The 19678-nt window shown below is 25.6% G+C and overlaps 1 protein-coding gene across 1 annotated transcript; it reads right to left on the bottom strand.

The window, feature by feature from the left end:
* Window positions 1-11948: 11948 nt before the first annotated feature.
* Window positions 11949-13916, bottom strand: LOC133036617 (adenylate isopentenyltransferase-like). The gene has a single exon (XM_061113157.1). It carries the CDS (start codon window positions 13461-13463, stop codon window positions 12195-12197), a length of 1269 nt encoding a protein of 422 aa, XP_060969140.1. The 5' UTR covers window positions 13464-13916; the 3' UTR covers window positions 11949-12194.
* Window positions 13917-19678: the final 5762 nt, after the last annotated feature.

Below are 19678 nucleotides of genomic sequence, written 5' to 3' on the forward strand. Positions count from 1 at the left end.
CGCACAATACATTTTGAGTGTAATAATATCAATACTAATGTACCGGCTTCCATTAGTTAAACACATTTGGGCGAGAGTAACACAAGGACAGGTAACCTTTGGGAAATGTTAGTGTTGTACCTTTAAAATTTTCTTTAACAATTTTTTTAAATAACAATAATAATAATAATAAATAATTTTGTTGAATATTAAAAATGGCATGGGAAAGAGCCACATGGTGTCATTGTGGTTAGAAATTGGTCAGAACAAAATGAGAGCATGCAGTAGTAGTATAGTAGCTAGTTGATGAAACTTGAGCCATGAAAACACACTTGTTCTATTCTAATTTGTATTTATACCCACCTTACTTGAAATTTTAAAAACATTATTGGACTTCTCAACTCAAGCACTACTTATAATAATAATCAATTAATCCAATGAGTAAAACAAAAAATATATAATATAGAAAAACACTACTCATCATCATTGAATCTTTGTTGTTAATTTACATTATAAAAAAACAAAGAGGTTAGGGGTTGAGTTATAGGATCACGCGCATAACCGCACGCCTACTGACTCATCTTCATTCTCTTCTCTTCTTCTCAATAACCCATCATGTCTTCCATTATTTATTTATATATATACATCAATTATATATTATTATTTTGTGTATTTTTCAAGAGAAAACTAAATTGATTAGTAAAAATTTGTAACGTACCCGCTTCAAGTCTTCATTGGGTTCTTACACCCACGGAATAATGACTCTTATACACGAGTACACCACTCTGGCTGCTTCATGGATTAATGACTGACCCTACAGATCAACACGAGTGTTTCCAGCGTGCTTTGTCCTTACTCGCACGCTTCCTGGGAAAACTTCCCAGGAGGTCACCCATCCTTAAATTACCCCAAGTCAAGCACGCTTAACTGTGGAGTTCTTTCAAGATGGGCTACCGAAAAACAAGATGCACCTTGTTGATATAGGTAGTACCAATCAATCCATTTAAGCTCTCTTTAACTGTGTAGTCCCATACCTACACAGTCTCAGAATCATCCCACTTGACCTTCCCTAGGCGATGTGGGATTGCACAGCTTACCCGGTATTTCCCCTTACGGATCACGGGACTACTGACTGTCACAAAATTATTCTTTAATTTAAACTATAAGGTCTGATACTTAATTACATTAATAACGGTATGACACCAAAAAAAGTATTTAACATTAATAGTACCTTTCAGCAATTTTCTTTTCAAAAAATACATAAACTATACATTACTTTGTAGATGTCGATGCATTACAAGAGCTACTTATATTATGCCACAAACATTGTTATTAGATATCAGTCATTAAGGTCTTAAAATTTATTAGGGCTTATATTTCAAGTGTGTACATTCCACTTATTAAATATTGTCATTAAATATTAACTGGATGACTACTGTATATACCTGTGTATATTTAACAATAAAACATCGAAGTCAATACAGTAGTAATCCAGTTAGTATTTAATGATAATATCTAACTAAAACTTTAAATTTACAAAAAAAAAAAAAAAAAAGTAAATTTAAGGATAATTTGCCACAAAATAAAAGATAAAAAATTAAAATATAAACGAAAATTTTGTTACCAAAATAAATAAAAAATTAAGTGTATAAAAATTAAAATATAAAAAAAATTCCTGTAAATTACTCCCAATAATAATATAAGACAATTTTTGTTGGGAACATTGAAGGCATTTAGTAATATAGTATTGATGATCATTTAATAAAGCCATTATTTGGTTTGATGAGAACAGAAGACTGAGTTTTACTCACTTCTCAATGTTTTTGTCTTTCTCACTTGTTCAGTCTTCCTTGGATCTCCCATTACTCCCTTTTTCTAATTCCCTTTCTGGGTACTCATTAATTATTATCAATATATTATATTATATAACTATTACTACTACTTCTTTCTTATTCTTCTTTAATTAATTATTAATTATTAATGAATACATTCTTGCTTGGGACAGCTTCATTAAAACCATGAGCATTGCTATTGGGCACCAGTAGTGCCTAACACCTTCTAAATGTGTCGACTTGCAATTGGCTAGCGATATTCTATAAAAATTATTATATTAAACTATATAGGACCCGATACTTAATTACACCAATAGCAATATTGACACGTAAGAAGGTGCTAGGCACCAATGGTGCTCTTTAGCATTTCACTTAAAACCATCATATATATCTTTACAATTCAAAGCCCTATTCTCTTCTCACTATTATGTTTTCAAGATGAGTTTGCCACAATGCCACGTGCCCCAAATGGGACCCACACTACAAACCATCTACCCCTCTACTAGTATCATTTTTGCTATAATTTAGAATTTTCTATAAAACAAATAAAAAGTTTTCATGTTTTCAAAAAAAAATAAATAAATAAATAAAAAGTTTTCACATAAAATATAAAAGATACAAGTATTATAAGGTTATTTGGGTAAATTTTTTATTTGTTTTGGCAGTTTTTTAATTGTTTTTTTATATAATAATTATATAAAATTATTTATAAATTTTTAAAAAATTCTAAATAATTTAGGATGAATATTATTTTGGACTCTGTATTTTATAAAAGTTACAGATTGGACTCTCTATTTTGTTAAATGATAAAATAGACCCTATATTTTTTAAAATGGTAAAAATAGAATCCTGAACTTAAATTTCGACAATTTTTTTTTAATATAACTAACTTGAAGACAATTCCTAATACGAAAAAGATACAAAAAATGCAAATAATTTTGTCATGACACATTTAGATCGAATTTTTATTAAATTTTATTTTGACAAAAAATTAGTTCATAGTCCTATTTTGTACTATTTTGAAAAATACATAGTCTATTTTGTCATTTAATAAAACAGAGAGTCTAATTGATAACTTTTACAAAACACAAGGTTTAAAATAATATTTAACCAATAATTTATAATAAAAAAAATAAAATACAAATATTTTATTACAGACATAAATATTTTTTCTGAAGCTTTCGCATTCAATTTCAAAGTGAATTTAGTTAAACAATTTGACCTTACATAAAAACCAATTTGTACCAATAATTTGCCATCACTTTTTTCATAAGAAGAATAAACATAGTTGTAGTCATTCACTATCTCACTCCCTATATATATATATATATATATATATATATATATATCTTTATATATTAAAAGTGCCTATCTAACGGAATTTCTTGGTTTAACATTCTTGGTTTAACAGAATATACTTAAAAATAAAAGAATATTCTGTTAAATTTAACGATTAGGTTTGATCTCCCGTTAAAAAATAAACCCAATAATTAAACCCAAAAAATTAAACAATCTTTTAAATAAACAATCTTTTAAATATTAATAATCTCTTTTTAAATTAAAAAAATCATCTTAGCCACATATCTCTCTAATAAACCTATCTTGGGAGAATATTGGCTTAGAGATTTTTGGGCTTGGGCTTAAAAAAATAATTAAAAAAAAAAAGATAAAATGGGCTGTAATTAGTATTTACCTTATATGTTTGTGCTTATTTTTAGTTTTATTTTTAATTTTACCACCAAGAGGAGAAGGTTGAAAAATATTAGAATATGAAAATATTATTGGTGCTTATTAGTAATTTGCAAAGAATGTGAAAGTCTATAAATATATAGTTGTGTAGCTATTATTAGATATGAAATGAGATAATAGAACTTTTTTCAATTAGAAGATTAATGTACATTTTACTATTAATAACATACATTATTATAACACAACTATGTTTTACTTACTAAATATACTGACACAAATTTTATTTTTATAAAACAAATCGTTCAAATAATTATACTATTTTAATTATTAATTAAAATAAAAAACTAAATTATTAAATAAAACTAACACTACGTGGCTTGGCACGTAACAATCACCTAGTATATATATATATATATATATATATATATTTATAGGTATTGGTTTGTTAAGCTTGTATAAACTGTTTCTAAACTTTTAAATGATCGGTCAAATAGATAATGGGATAACTTGTAAATTTCAATTTTTAACTCAAAAAAAATTATTTTAACATAAGGTAATTTTAATAGTTTTCTCAACCAAAAAAAAAAAAAACAGAAACCTGCCCAATTACAAACATAATCTTTCTTTGTTGAAAGAAATTCCACAATTTTTTTTTGGGTATAATTAAGATAGTACTTGTATTATAAATAATATTAATACTCAAATATGTGTGCTTGGCAAAGTGTCTAGTACTATTACTTTACAATTGGTTAGTAATATTTTTTTAAAGATATTATTTTAAAATGTATAAGACTTGATACTTAATTATAAAGAATTGTTAAAAAATACTATTAGTGTAACGTCCCCGCTTGAAGCCTCCATTGGGTCCTTACACCCACGGACTAATGGCTCTTATATACGAGTACGCCACTCTGGCTGCTTCCTGGATTGATGACTGGCCCTACAGACCAACACGAGTGTTTCCAGCGTGCTTTGTCCTCACTCGCACGCTTCCTGGGAAAACTTTCCAGGAGGTCACCCATCCTGAAATTGCTCCAGACCAAGCACGCTTAACTGTGGAGTTCTTTCGTGATGGGCTACCGAAAAACAAGATGCACCTTGTCGATATAGGTAGTACCAATCAATCCATTTAAGCTCTTTTCAACTATGTAGTCCCATACCTACACAGTCTCAGAATTATCCCATTTGACCTTCCCCAAACGGTGTGGCATTGCACAGCTTACCCGGTATTTCCCCTTACGGATCACGGGACTACTGACTGTCACAATCACCCCCCTTACGGGGTCCGACGTCCTCGTCGACCACACTTCCGGCTGGGTCAAGGCTCTGATACCATTTTGTAATGTCCCCGCTTCAAGCCTCCATTGGGCCCTTACACCCACGGAAGGAATGGCTCTTATACACGAGTACGCCACTCTGGCTGCTTCATGGACTGATGACTGACCCTACAAACCAACACGAGTGTTTTCAGCGTGCTTTTTCCTCACTCACACGCATCCTGGGAAAACTTCCCAGGAGGTCACCCATCCTTGAAATTGCTCCAGGCCAAGCACGCTTAACTGTGGAGTTCTTTCGAGATGGGCTACCGAAAAACAAGATGCACCTTGTTGATATAGGTAGTACCAATCAATCTATTTAAGCATTCTTCAACTGTGTAGTCCCATACCTACACAGTCTCAGAATCATCCCACTTGAGCTTCCCCAAGCGATGTGGGATTGCACAGCTTACCCGGTGTTTCCCCTTACGGATCACGGGACTACTGACTGTCACAATTAGTACCTAGTACCCTTCTCAGTGTCATACTATTATTAGTGTAAATAAGTTTCGAGTTTTATATCACTTAAGAAAATAGCTTTTAAAGAATATCGCTAACCAATTATAGAGCACCATCTAGGCCCGAATTTGAACATAGGCGGGCTAGGCCTATATACCTAGGGCTTACCTAGCTGAGGGGCCTAAGAAAATTATCTCCTTTTAAAATACATATTTTTTTTTTACTAATTTTAAAAAATACTAATTTAATTTTTAATTAAGGGCCCAAAAATAATTTTTTACTATATCACTTATTAAATCTCAAGACCGGCCCTAATATCATCTCTAGAAACTGTTGGACACCTAATATCAAGTAATAATGCATGGTATATGACACAACAAGAGTACTTAATACTACTAAGCATTTCTCAAATAAATATATTATTGTTTAAATTAAACCCATAACATTAACATTAATTGTTTAAACCCGCATGCCTAGTTGAAAATCCCAAACCATCAAAACTATATAAACTCATCCCAATGCTCATCTTGTCACCCATCAAGAACATATATAGTATAATTATTATTATTATTAATACAATTTAATTTTCTCAAACACAAAAACGGCGTCAAAGGATGTGACCTTTTTAGCAAATCATTACATTCCATACCTATAAATATATATATAACTTACATTAAATTCTTTGTTGACCAAGCAAAGCTGCAATACTTCATTTTGCTTCTCAATTAAATTTTTTCTTTTTTGTTCACTCACGGGGGCCAATTAATTAATCCATTTATTGTTTTTTGTGAGTCCCAAAGTACCATTTTGAAGTACAATATATTATATAATTATTCAATGTTCCCAAATGGCCAATTAATACTTAATTGTGCTTAATTTCTTCTTCTTCATATGGATGCACATGCACACGATTATATATATATAAATTTTTGTGTTTAGTGCAAGTGGTGTAATTAAACTTTATTATTTGATTGTTCAACAAGCAGGGCCGGCCCTAGGCATAGACGGGCTAGGCCCGTGCCTAGGGCCCACACTTTCCGGGGGCCCAAAATAAAAAAATAAAAAAAAATTATTAGGCTTTTATTTAAATAAAATTTAAGTGTAATATAAACAACAAATATTTATAGCTTAGTTGGTTGAGGTGGAGGAAATAATGTCCAAGGTCATGGGTTCAAATCCCATGACACTCTTTTTTTGATATATTTTTGAGGGCTCCAAAATTTAATTCGTCTTGGGCCCATAAATTTTCAGGGCCGGCCCTGTCAACAAGCTAATAATAATAATAATTGAATCACTTGTTGTGCTAAGGAAATTTAAAGAATTAATGTTGTTGTGAGACCATTAATATTATTATACAAAGTTTTTGGGTTCGTTAGTTCATTCATCCTAGTCTTACTCTTAGTTGTTAATAATTTATATAAATATATATATAATTAATTAAAATGTTTTGACCATGAGAAAATGTCTCCCAATAACATTGCACCTATTGCTGGCAGATGTTCCCATGCCATTGTCAGCCAATTTGCAAATTAATTATAAACAACATTACTCATTAATTAAGCTACCTATATAGTTTTCTCATATATTTATATATAAATATTATATATAGCCTAATATATAGGAGAAAGGCATCACCAAGTATGTCATATTATTATTATTATTAGTATTAGTATTTAGTATTGTCGAGTTTTAATATTGATAATGTGAGAAAATTTAAATAATATTATTATTTATAAAATGTATGAGCTATACTTAATTGTAATTGATTTTGACACCTTTTATATATTATTTTCTTATTTTACTTCATATTCAAAAACTGAGATTCACCGACGTGATTAATATATATGTATAATATTTTTTAAAATTAATAAAAAAATTATGTATTTTTTGTAAAAAATAAAATAAAATTAAACTTCTAAATTAAGTCGGCCTTAAATAGGAGCCTAACTCGTCTATACATAAGATCAGACTAGGTAGCTCGTAATCGATCCTACTTTCTCAACCACATTTTTATAACAAAGTTTGTGATAGTATTAATTAGATACCAATATTTAATATATAAGATAGATTATGTATATTGTATATATATATATATAGGAACTCATCAAATAAATAATTTATTATTTGTCGGGAGAAAAAAGACCATGCCTTCTGGTCTTAAGACACAAAATTATAATAATAGCATGTTATTTAATTATAATATTAAGCTTAAAAATAAATTTTAGCTTTCTATTGTCCTATATTGTAATTACAATTAACCTAATCTCTCCATGTGTTTTGTATTTAATTACTACTCAAATAGAAGCTTCCTATGGTTGAGCATATATAGGTTCCTTGAATATGACCACACACATAAAATGATATATTTATATATAAATATATGTATATCATATATGTATGTGAGACTTAGAGTTGAGGCTATACATGTCATCACAAAAATCATTTAATATTTTTAGTGGAATTTCTAACATTTTAAATCTATGTTTAGCATATTTTGTGTTCTCTATACTTAATTTACACTATCAATTCATATTACAAAATTTTCAACATTTCTATATATATATATATATATATATTTATTTTCAATATTTATGTCACATGATAATATGTATATATTGTATTAACAAAATAAAAATTCACAAGTGACTTTTTAAAAATAAAAATCACAAGTGAAATAAATATGTACGATTTTGAAATATACATGATATTAAATTTATATTTTAGTGATTAGAAAAAAAAAATTGACATTATATATGAAATTATTAAGTTTTATATAATTAATAATTAATTGAAAAATGAAGATATTGATTGAGTAAGATAAAGCTATATTAACTAGACAATGTTATATATTAAGTAAATTAATTAAACGGTTTTGATTATTAATTTATTATAAATATCTTATAGTTACGTAATGATCATAAAAAATAATTATCAAAGTCAATAAATTTGATCATAATTCTCAACATATATATATAAATGAATAACTACATATAGAAGTTTGAATGGAACATGGTGAGAGATGCGTGGAGTTAAGGAACCATTGTCTTATCATTCCTTAATTACATATTAAACTATATATATATTTTTCATTTGCTTAGCTTATTACTTATAAAGCTTTTAATATATTAAAAAGTTTTAGTGTTTTTAATTAATTTGATTCTTCAAATTATAAGGCAAAATGATGTGTATATTGTTTGAGTGTTTTCCTATTTATTTATAAATTAATTTACATAAATATCTTTCATGCATGTGTAGCCTTGTTACTATGTTGCCTACATCTTTGAGTAGACGTACACTGCTTCTCAAATACAAAATGCAAATTTGATTAAGCCTATATAGCACATCTCAAATGAGTATTTTGATAGATCTTTAATCTTTTTTCATATTCGTGAGAATTTTTTAATTTAATTTTCTTTTTATGACATATAGTTATTTAGAATTATTTGTAAAATTTTAAAAGACTTAATTTAAGTTTATAGTACACCCTCAAAGAGTGTTTTGGTACACTCCTATTTATTTCGATATCGGTAAGAGTTTTTTAGTCTAATTTTTTAAAATTGGGTCTGTTATAATTATTTAGGATTACTTTTAAATTTTCAAAAAATTCCAATTAACTTACAATAGCAAAAATAAGATTTATATATTTTATTGTACGCACGACAATTTTTTTTTTTTATATATGTATGATGATGAGTAACTATTTAAATTTTATTTTTAGCACGGTAAATATTTCTAAAATTTACAAATAGTCTTACATAACTACATTGGGTGTTCGGTCATAAAAAAAAAATTAACTTTTTCTTTTTAAATATATATCAAAACACTAAAAAATTTACCAAAATCATTCTTTAAAGGGAACTAATATATAGAAATTTCCAATAAATATATATATTTATGATTTTTCTGTGCATGTAGGATAGGTTTCTACGAAAACCCTAAATTAAAGGCTCCATGTTCCAAAGCTTAGTCAAAAGAGATTTTGAAATTCATAATCCGAAAATAGATTGAGAAAACTATTTCCATGTCGTACGTTCACTTTATGACAGTAACAAAAAAAAAAAAAGAAAAAACTTTTTTTCTAAGAAAATAAGAAAAAGACATAATTTAATTAGGTATTGGTCTGATCCCCACGTATAAAAATAATAAATTATAATATTTAGCAGCAGTCTTGAATTTCATTTTTCATCAAATTATCTCAAAACCATTATCTCACTCTCAACTATCATGAATGTAGATTAATTTAACACAAAATTGTACACATTACACATAATAAACTGTATTATATTTTTAAGTAAAGATTAATTACATAACTTTTAATAATATAATATATAGCTAACTATAAATATGTGCCTCTTGTGCTAGTTTGACTAACATTTTTTGGGTTTTTTAAAATACAAGTTATATTGTGTCGTGCCATAAAAAAATATGTGTCATGTCATAAAAAATATAAGTCGTGTTGTGCCATGTAACAATTTTATAAGGTAGACCTGGTACGACCCACAAGCCCAATACTTTTGTGTCGTGCTCAAATTTTATTTTTCTTAAATAGATCGACTAACCTATTCTTCATACATGGACTTAAATTTTTGCTTCATATTTTTGTATTTTTATTATAATTGATAAGCTAAATACTATAATATATGTATATTTTATAGTTTTAATTACTTTTATATTTTTTTTTAATAATAGTTATACATAATCATACAAAAATAATTATAATTATTATAATTTGAATATTACTATTATTTTAATTAATAAATAATTGTTTATCACTATTATTATTATTATAAAATTGTTGAGTTTTTAATGTGTGTCATGTTTTTGAGCTACTCTATTCGTGCTTATGTATTATGCTTTTAGACTTATCTTGTCATGTCCCATCGTGTCAAAGCCTATATTTTTCATGTTGTATGGTGCATATGCTTATGTTTTTTTATATCGTGTCGTATCGTGCCTAAACACATATTTTTTTTGTATCAGATCGTACTCATACCTCTCAGACTCATATCATTTTCATTCCACCTTAAAAAAACTCAACCTATATTTACAACACTAAGTATAAAAAGTGCATTGTAATTTGGATGTGTGTAGTGTTTTTTTTTTTCAAACTTCTTAGCTATAACTTTTATGACTTTATAGGTATTAAATGTGTTCAAAATTTTGAGATGTAAATAAATATATTGCTTCTAGCTAGCTCTTGATTTGACCTTTATTTTAATGGCACTATTGCCATGAACATTTAGTATATATAGGAAGATTGATTTTGATGGGAGTACATATACTTTCACCGGTTATTTTGAAAATTAAATTAGAGGGCATTGAAATCAAATTTTAATATGTAGTCAATTGGATGAATCTACCTCTTCACCTCTAAAAATAATATATATTAAGTGTCATTTTCTCAAACAAATTTATTATAGTGTGACTTTTGACTGATTTTTTTTTTTTAATGTTGAAATAGACCTCAAAAATGTTGACCTTTTGGTCTTGTAAACATTCATAGTGATGAAAATAATATTTAAGGAAAATTCAATATTTCATTAGAAAAACTTTTTAATTTCAAAAATTGTTGTAGTAATTTAAGTAATTTAATAAGTACTACAATTGAATATATTAAGTAATTTAATTTATCTATTTTTATAGTAAAATGTTAATGGCATCAACTCGTGACACTAAATATTATAGTTTAATAGCAATATTAATTTTCGTGGACTTTAATATTTAATAAAATTATAAAATTAAATTAATTATAATAAAATATAAAATAATAAACAATTATGTTAAAATAAATTTTAGTATAATCATTTTAAATTAATTGTTAAATTTAAATTCCAACAATAATATAAAAACTTAAGTAAAAATATAGAGTTTTAAACTTGTGAACTCTTTATAAACTTTAAATATAGATTTATCAATAGACTAAACATTACAATTTGATAAAAATTGACCAAATTAATAATTATTTTTTTAAAATTTTATGTTTTTATTTACAAAAAATACGGATTTTGATATACTTTTATGTTATACATATTCTTGTTAATTTATTTGTATGTTATTTTTTATTGTTATTTTGATATTATTTAAATGATGTTTTCCTGATACTTTAATGTAAATTTTTTATTGTTTAACTCTATAAAAAAATCTTTAAATGTAAAAATATAAAAATTTTACAAAACTAATACTCTATGTTATTGTTTGTAAAAATTATTTAAATTTAAACCCGAAATAACTTAAAACCGAAACAAATGTATATAATAATGTTTTGGTTTCACCCATGTTGTTAATCAACGTTCGTTCCGGAAATAGAATCTTTGATACTTATAACGCAAACCACTCAACAAAATATCAATATCACACTTAAAAGCCACTTAAACAAACATGTAATTTTCTTATCCTAATCTAAAATATAATCATATTATTATTCCTTAATTAAGTAGCCAATAAATACAGTCATTTGATCAAAGTCAAAACCCCACAATATTAAAGTCAATTATATGACATCTTTATATAAATATTGCCCACAAACATATGTAATTTTAAAATTCATGGATTTTGTTTTTCTTCCTAAATATTCTCTTCTAATGGCCATATATGAATCTAAAGATAAAAGGTTAATTTTATATAACATATCTCATTGATAATGACACAAAAAAATATAATAAAATTCCAGACAAAATTAAACTAATTATTTTTATATATATTCACAAACAACAGACTTACAATAAAAATTTAAATAAAAAGACTGAAAATAGAAGAAGAAGAGACCCAAATAAAAGACTGAAAAAAACGGAAAAGAATAAAAAAATGAAAAAATTCATTTTTTTTTTCCCTCCTTCTGTGTATTAATTTTAAATAACAAAATTTTCTTTAACAAAATTAAAAATAAATTAATGAGCTGGAAATTGGTGGCAAAACCTACTCACTCCTTCAAGAAACGACTCACAATCTCCACGCTTGGTTCCAATACCTGTCTCTCCCAATTCTCCGTAAATTTCTCGCCGGGTTCTGACGTCATCACCGCCGTGAAAGCCTCAGTCGCATCAAGTCGCCGTATATCCCAACCGGAACCTTTCAACCGTACGATCTTACTAATTTGACTCTTGGCTAAGCTACAAGTATTTTCTTTAATAGCCCTCACCGCATCCTCAAATGCACCTCTCCGCACCTGATCATTATTATTATTTTCCTCGCCAGGTTTAAATTTCCCAAAATACTTATCGAACTCGGGAACCCCAATAGCTTTTCTCAACCCGGTCCGAGTTGCGGAATCGTTTCCGTGGTCTGAGTCATCTGAGTTGTAAAACTCGGCTAACTCGTCGAACATTCCGAGTTTCAACATATCATCGACTCGTTTCGATAAGTAATCGGTTAGTATCTTTACAGACACGTCAACCCAGAGAAAACAACAGTCGTATCTTAACTCGGTTGAAATCGGTGAGTTGGAACGTTCATCGAACACGTCGGAATCGGACGAGTCGAATCGTTCGACAACCAAAGCATGAATGAACGAGTTAGAACCACCAACAAGAACAGGAAGCTTTCTCCTTGCAGTGATTTCAGAAACAGCATTTCCAGCCAATGAACGAAACTCAGATGGAGTCAAATCACGATGAGCTTGGTCAACATCACCCAAAAGATGATGAGGAACACCACAACGATCAGAAACTGAAATCTTATTCGTCGTTATATCTAACCCTTTATAAACCTGCATTTTATCAGAGTTAATCACTTCAACAGGGAAATGTTCAGACAGGTCGATTGACAGACGAGATTTTCCGGTGCCGGTCGCTCCCATGATTACAACAAGCTTCTCCTTTCGGAGACGGTGGTGGCGACGGAGTGCGGCTGACATGGTTGAGTAATCCATTGTTGGGTGTTGTTTTTTTCCGGCGAAAGATAAAAGGGTTTGGGTTTGTTGAGTTAACGGTAACGATAACGGTAACGGCGGAAATGAATAGTTATAACAATGAGAAGAAGAGGGTTCAAATTTCATAGAATGAAAAAAAGGACAGGTTGGGTTTTGTTTTGGTGAGCTGTACTGAAATGGTTTTAGAGAGAGAAGAAGAAGAAGAAGGAGGAGGAGTAGTAGTAGTACAGTACCACTGCCACAGCAGAGAATGAATTTGGGTAAAAAAATCAGGGGTAATAGTGGTGGTGGTGGTAGTGATGAGTGGTAACAAACAGTCATATATATATATTGTATATAGTACTGTAAGAATATAATTAGTACTATTTTGAGTAGTGTGTATTTTGGAAAAAGATTTGATTTTTATTGATGGGTTTTTTCTAGAAATGGAAGAATAATAATAATATTGGATTTTTCATTGTTAGTATTTTTTCTGGGTTGGTAAGATTCAGGTTGAGAAGATGAAGATGAAGATGAAGATGAAGAAGAAGAGAGAAGAAGATCTTGTAATAGTAAAGGAAAATCATTGATTGGATAATATTTTGTGGTATTAAGAATGGAATTGGATTTGGGATTAGTATTTTAATTTGGATTTGCCAAATTATTTCATAGTTAATTCTGTTCATGCGTTTTCCTTTCTCTTTCTGGGTATGAATGAATGAATGAATTGAATTTGAATGGCAAATGGGTTTCTTATTAAAGAGAGGATTTTTTGAGGAATAACCAGAAATTATTTCATTCTGTTTTTTTGTTGTTAATGCCAAATATATAAATGCTCATCTCTATTTTTTTATTTCATTATAATAATATCAGATTTTTTTTATTCAAAAAGAAAAGGGTATGATTGTAATTTCAGTCTTCAAAGAAAAAAAAATTAAAAGTCCTAATCTAGAGAGAAAAGAAAAGGAAAATTATACACCATCAAAACACTATTTAATCCATTTCAAAAAATAAATAATAACACAATTTAATTTTTACTTTAATAGTGTTGATTTTTTTATTGAAGAAAAAAATTTAATTGTATTGATTTTTTTTAATAAAAGGATTTAGTATGTATGTTTAAATTTAAAATTATTTTCCTTTTAAAAAGTTATACTTATTTTATTATTAATTGTGTTATAACTGAGATTTATTATTTATGGTTACAATTTAACTTTTGAGATTTTTTTTTTTATCATTTTACAGTACTATAATCTAAAATTTCCTTTTTTTTTTGACATGATAATCTAAAATTTCCTTAGTAATTAAAAATATTCTGTTTTTTTTAATAAACTAAAATCTCAAATTTTTCCTTATGAAATTAAAATATTCAATTTTTTCTTTTAAATGAAATGTTTTTGAAGATATTGTTTACCCCAAACTCTTTGTAACCTCAAATTAATTAATTACTTATTATGATGCCTCATCAATTCCCTACTAGAAAAGCTAAATTAATTAATTATTTATATTTAATACCTCAAATATTTACCTCATTCATTAGGTACATATAGATATAGGTTCACAACATTATAGTAAAATTTGTTAATATTTTCTTTTTGACTTTTTTGATTACCCTACTAACATAAAAATATAATATTTTAATCATTTTGTATTATATATATTATTTAATGTAGAAGAAAAAAAAACAGTAGTGAAAAGGATATATAATGTAATGTAAATATTTAAAGTAAAATAATGATAAAAAAAAACAAAACACAAAAAAAAAAAAAAAAAAAAAAAAGTGGAGCTTGTTTGGTAATTTTTTTTTTTAAAATAATGTAAAGACTGTGATGTGAGTGGACTTACTCTCTATATTTTTACTATTGTTTCAGATTTTCTTTTACAAAAATTTGAATTTTTAATATGTTTAATTTTGAAATATCTTTTGTACAATCATAACATTAAATAAAATATATAAGTATCATTTTAATATTTCTTTAATTTTGTTATATATATATATTATAAAAGAAAATTATTAAAATTGTACAATCTATATATATAAAGGAGTAGTATGAGAATGTGACATGACATTCTAAGAAGAATAGAAAATTAATAAGTCTCCATATGATTTTTATTAATGAGAATGTAATTGTTATTATTATTCATATTTTTTGTTCTATTATTTTTCTTATCAATTTATTAATTATTAAATATTTAATGTGTCTATCATTTATCCGATAGAAAAATTTAATACATGCAACAATAAGAAAAAAAATTAGCTCTTAAGTTTAAGAACCTATTGAATGAAGGTTCGACTTTAAAATTTAAAAAGTGTGGCAACCTCAAGTAAGTACAGACCATTTCAAATGACTATAAAATTTTATTTTTGATTACAACTTCAGTAAAGAGATTAGAAAAAGAAATAGTTAACATCCCGACCAATGTGTTTCAATTTATAACTCAAAAGTTAATTGATTTACGTTTTAATGATAAGAGAATACTCTCAAGTATTTATTCAATTATTAACTTTTATTCATATTTAAAAAAGATTATTTAACTATTCATCTTTATAATATTCTAATGTCTTTGTGTTATTAAATGCTTATGTGTTATCGGTGATATTGAGATTGTTGGAGGTTATAAAAAAATACATCAAAGTTATAACAAATAATTAGTTAGTATTGCAATTTTTTTTTAAAAAATATCTTATTTTATTTATTTATTTATTTTTACTTATAGTTAAGTTTTGTTATTTTTTACATATAGTTCGATCACACTAAATATAATTTTATGGGAAAAATTGAGTGAAATTTTCAATCCAAATCTATATATTTATATATATATATATAAAGTTAAGTAGGCGATGATATAGCGCTCTACAATAACTTTATTCTACTTTTTCTTACTTTTTTTTACATTTTTTTTTAAGTATTATTAAAATCTTAAATAAAAAATAATCACGATTTTAAACAATCACAACTTTTTTAAGTTCATTTTTTAAGTAATATTGTAATCTTAAATGAAAAAAATCATCACGATTTTCTATTTATCATCTTCACCTTTTATGTTTATTTTTTTTTTTTAAATTTTTTAAAAGTTCATTCAAAAGATTTTTCTAATTACATGATATTATCTTACAATTTAAATTAATTTTGCTTACATTATCATTCATTGATACTCTTTATTCTCTTTATTCGATATCATTATTTTTTTTTATAAATTTATCAATTGTTATATTTTTATTTTCGAGATAGTGACGATTACAGGTGAGATACGGTGATGGCATCGACTTTAAATGTAGTGACGAGTGGATACGATAATGACAATAATTTTAAAATTAACGAGTTTCCAATATACTTATCAATCGTTATATTTTTCTCCCAATTCTATTTTTTATATAAATTTAATCACACCAAAATAACATTGATCCAATTATTAAAACTCTATCATATCCTGATTCTAATTTAATTTATGCCAAATATATATATTTTGAAAATTGACTTTATATAGAAATATATGTTTACAATAAATTAATTAATAATTATAATTTATTGAGTTCAAAATAATTAAAAAAAAACTAAGACTCTAAAATATTAATTTATTTTTATTTGTGTTATTAAAAGTTAAAAAATGAAATTTTGAATAGATACTCACAATTAAAAATATTATACTAAAATATCAAAATTTAAATTTAATTTAATATAATTTTATAACTTAATTATCATTAAATAAAATACAACCACACGCGAAGCGCGGTTTGTTTTCTAATTTTTCATAAATTGAAATTGCACATGTTCTTTTAAGAAATTTTGTTTGAAAATTGGAGAGGAGAATGTCAATGATGCTTTAGGTTTGACCCCCAACCATTCGATCAATAATTGTACATTAAATTGTACCCATTTCCAACAATAAGGTATAGATATAAATCATAATATCATTTTGTTAAAATCATATATATATATAATTCATTAATATCCATATTATTGAAGTCAAAATTATGAACAGAATTAATATAAATCAACTTGCTATACAAAATAATTGAAAAAGTGATATATACCTAACTGCATGCATGTATAGTAATTTAAAAGGTAATATAAATTTATATATATTATATAAATCTTCAAATAATTCTCTTTTGTACTCTCTTATTTTATTTTTTTTCAATTGGGTATTTTTTAGTTATACATTTATGTATATATAGGATACTATTTGAGTAACTAACTAGCTAGGTATAAATAGTATTATATATATAATTTAAATAAAATTATTATTAATAATTAAGAACATATTTAAGCAAGAAATAAAAAAGATTGAGACGTTTGAGATATAAATTTCAAAATCAAAAGTTATATCTTATCTACAATATATATACACAAATTAAAATGTCATATATGAAAATCATTTACTCAAAAATTGCATGCATATATAATATTAATTATGAAAATCAAGCTAATTAAAAATAATATGATAGTGTTACGTACTTCATGAGTTGACTAATAAAATCATAAATTAAATATTGTTAATTTTTTTTTTTTTTTGGAATAAATAATTTAGTTTAATTATTATTTTTAGCTACTAGATTCAGATAATGAAGTTCAAATTCGATATTAAGTTGGAGACAAATGTAGTTATGTACAGTTGCAATGTCTAATTAAGTTGGATGCTAATTCAGACATGACAATTCATATGGAATCTATCACTAGTTTATTTATATATATGTATGTATATTTAAATATATATTAATAAGGCATGCACATTTCTTATTGGTTGACCAACTATTTTCCAATTAATTAAACTTTAATTTCATTTACATAATAATGGCATTCGAAATATTTCCATAATTATTTTGTTGTATGGCTTATAGCATAAATTGACAATATTACTCCAAATTTTGATTCTTGTAAAAAATATTCTTTAGAATATAACACATAGCCAAAGTTGATGAATAATGTTTTTGTGTAAAATTATGACTTTGTTTCTTAATATTGCAAAGCAAGAAGGGTTGTATTTGGTAATGAAAGTCATTTAATTTTGGTTATTTGCTAATAAACTAAGTTAAAACTATTTTTGACTTTGGTTGTGGTCAAATTTCATAATCATAGATTGTTTTTGCTCGTTGTTGATTGAGATTTTCGACAATTAAAAATAATAATTATTTATATATAAATGTTGAAGAGAGAAAATAAATAGATTAATTAGGATTTTTTGTATTTCGGGTGTAAAATAGTCTTAATTCACGAGTTATTGTATTATGGAGTTGTTATTGAGGTTACACTATTGAAGGTAGGTTCTTTGTAAACTACCAATGTAAGTTGGGCTTTTTTCATAAATGTACAACAAAAATAAAATAATTACAAAAAATGTGCAAAAAAAAATTATTTTAAATATTTATACATTTTGAAAACTTATTACATGAAACCATACATTTTTAATATGTTTATTAAACCTCAAAATAAACAATTTCGTAAAATTAATTAAACGGTTTTATAAAAATAAACAAGTTAAATATTTTTTTATTAAAAGATAAATGTTTATTATCCATTTTAGTATGAATTATTATAATTTAATAAGATTTTTTTAATAAAATACAATATCAAAATTATAAACATTAATGTATATAAATATAAATCAATACTTAAAATTACTAAAAATAAACATGACACGTAGAGTGATATAATAAACATATGTGAATATTATTATTTTGTTTATTAAAGTAGTATGTTTAATAAATAGAAAACAAAATAAACATATATATACAAAGTATTTTATATTATTAGTATGTTTATTATAATTGTAAACATAAAAATAGACATAGTCAATTTATACTATACTAAAATAAGTATATTTTCTTTCTATTGTTTCTATATATTGATTATTTTCTAATGAGTTAGTGAACAAGTTTTTTATTGAAGTATAATTCTTACATCAAAAAATAAATAAACAAACATAACTTTATAAATTCCAAAAATTATTTAATTAAAAAAAATAAACACGACACAATTAATAAACAAAGAAAAAGATAAAGATAAACAATTTTTTATACATATTATATATTATTTATTTTCTAAAAAATTACTAAAAAAAATAAACATAACACACGTAGAGTGATATAATAAACTTATGTGAATATTATTATTTTGTTTATTAAATTAGTATGTTTAATTAATAGAAAATAAAATAAATACATATATAAAATATTTTATATTATTAGTATGTTTATTATAATTGTAAACATAAAAATAAACATAGCCAATAAATACATATATAAAAAGTTTTATATTATTAGTATGTTTATTATAATTGTAAACATAAAAATAAACATAACCAATATTACCATATATATACTAATCAATAATTATTACTATATATATTATAATAAAAATTGAAAAAAAGTTTTTAATTATATATAAAAGTGTATGAGAAAATGATAATAAGTTTTTTTGCACATATTTTATAATTAATTAAAATAATATATACAAAATTGTAAAATGTCCATGTAAGTTTTGGCTTAGGAATTGAAATTCAAATTTTTTTTATAGTAGTTGCATGGTCTTATATGGCCTAGATTAATTAGACCC

This window comes from Cannabis sativa, chromosome 4, assembly GCF_029168945.1.
Source record: "Cannabis sativa cultivar Pink pepper isolate KNU-18-1 chromosome 4, ASM2916894v1, whole genome shotgun sequence".
Lineage (NCBI taxonomy): Eukaryota > Viridiplantae > Streptophyta > Magnoliopsida > Rosales > Cannabaceae > Cannabis > Cannabis sativa.

What these genes read in the sequence shown, in the direction of transcription:
- LOC133036617 (XM_061113157.1), bottom strand. Translation starts at nt 13,463, where the DNA reads ATGACTGTTTGTTACCACTCATCACTACCACCACCACCACTATTACCC.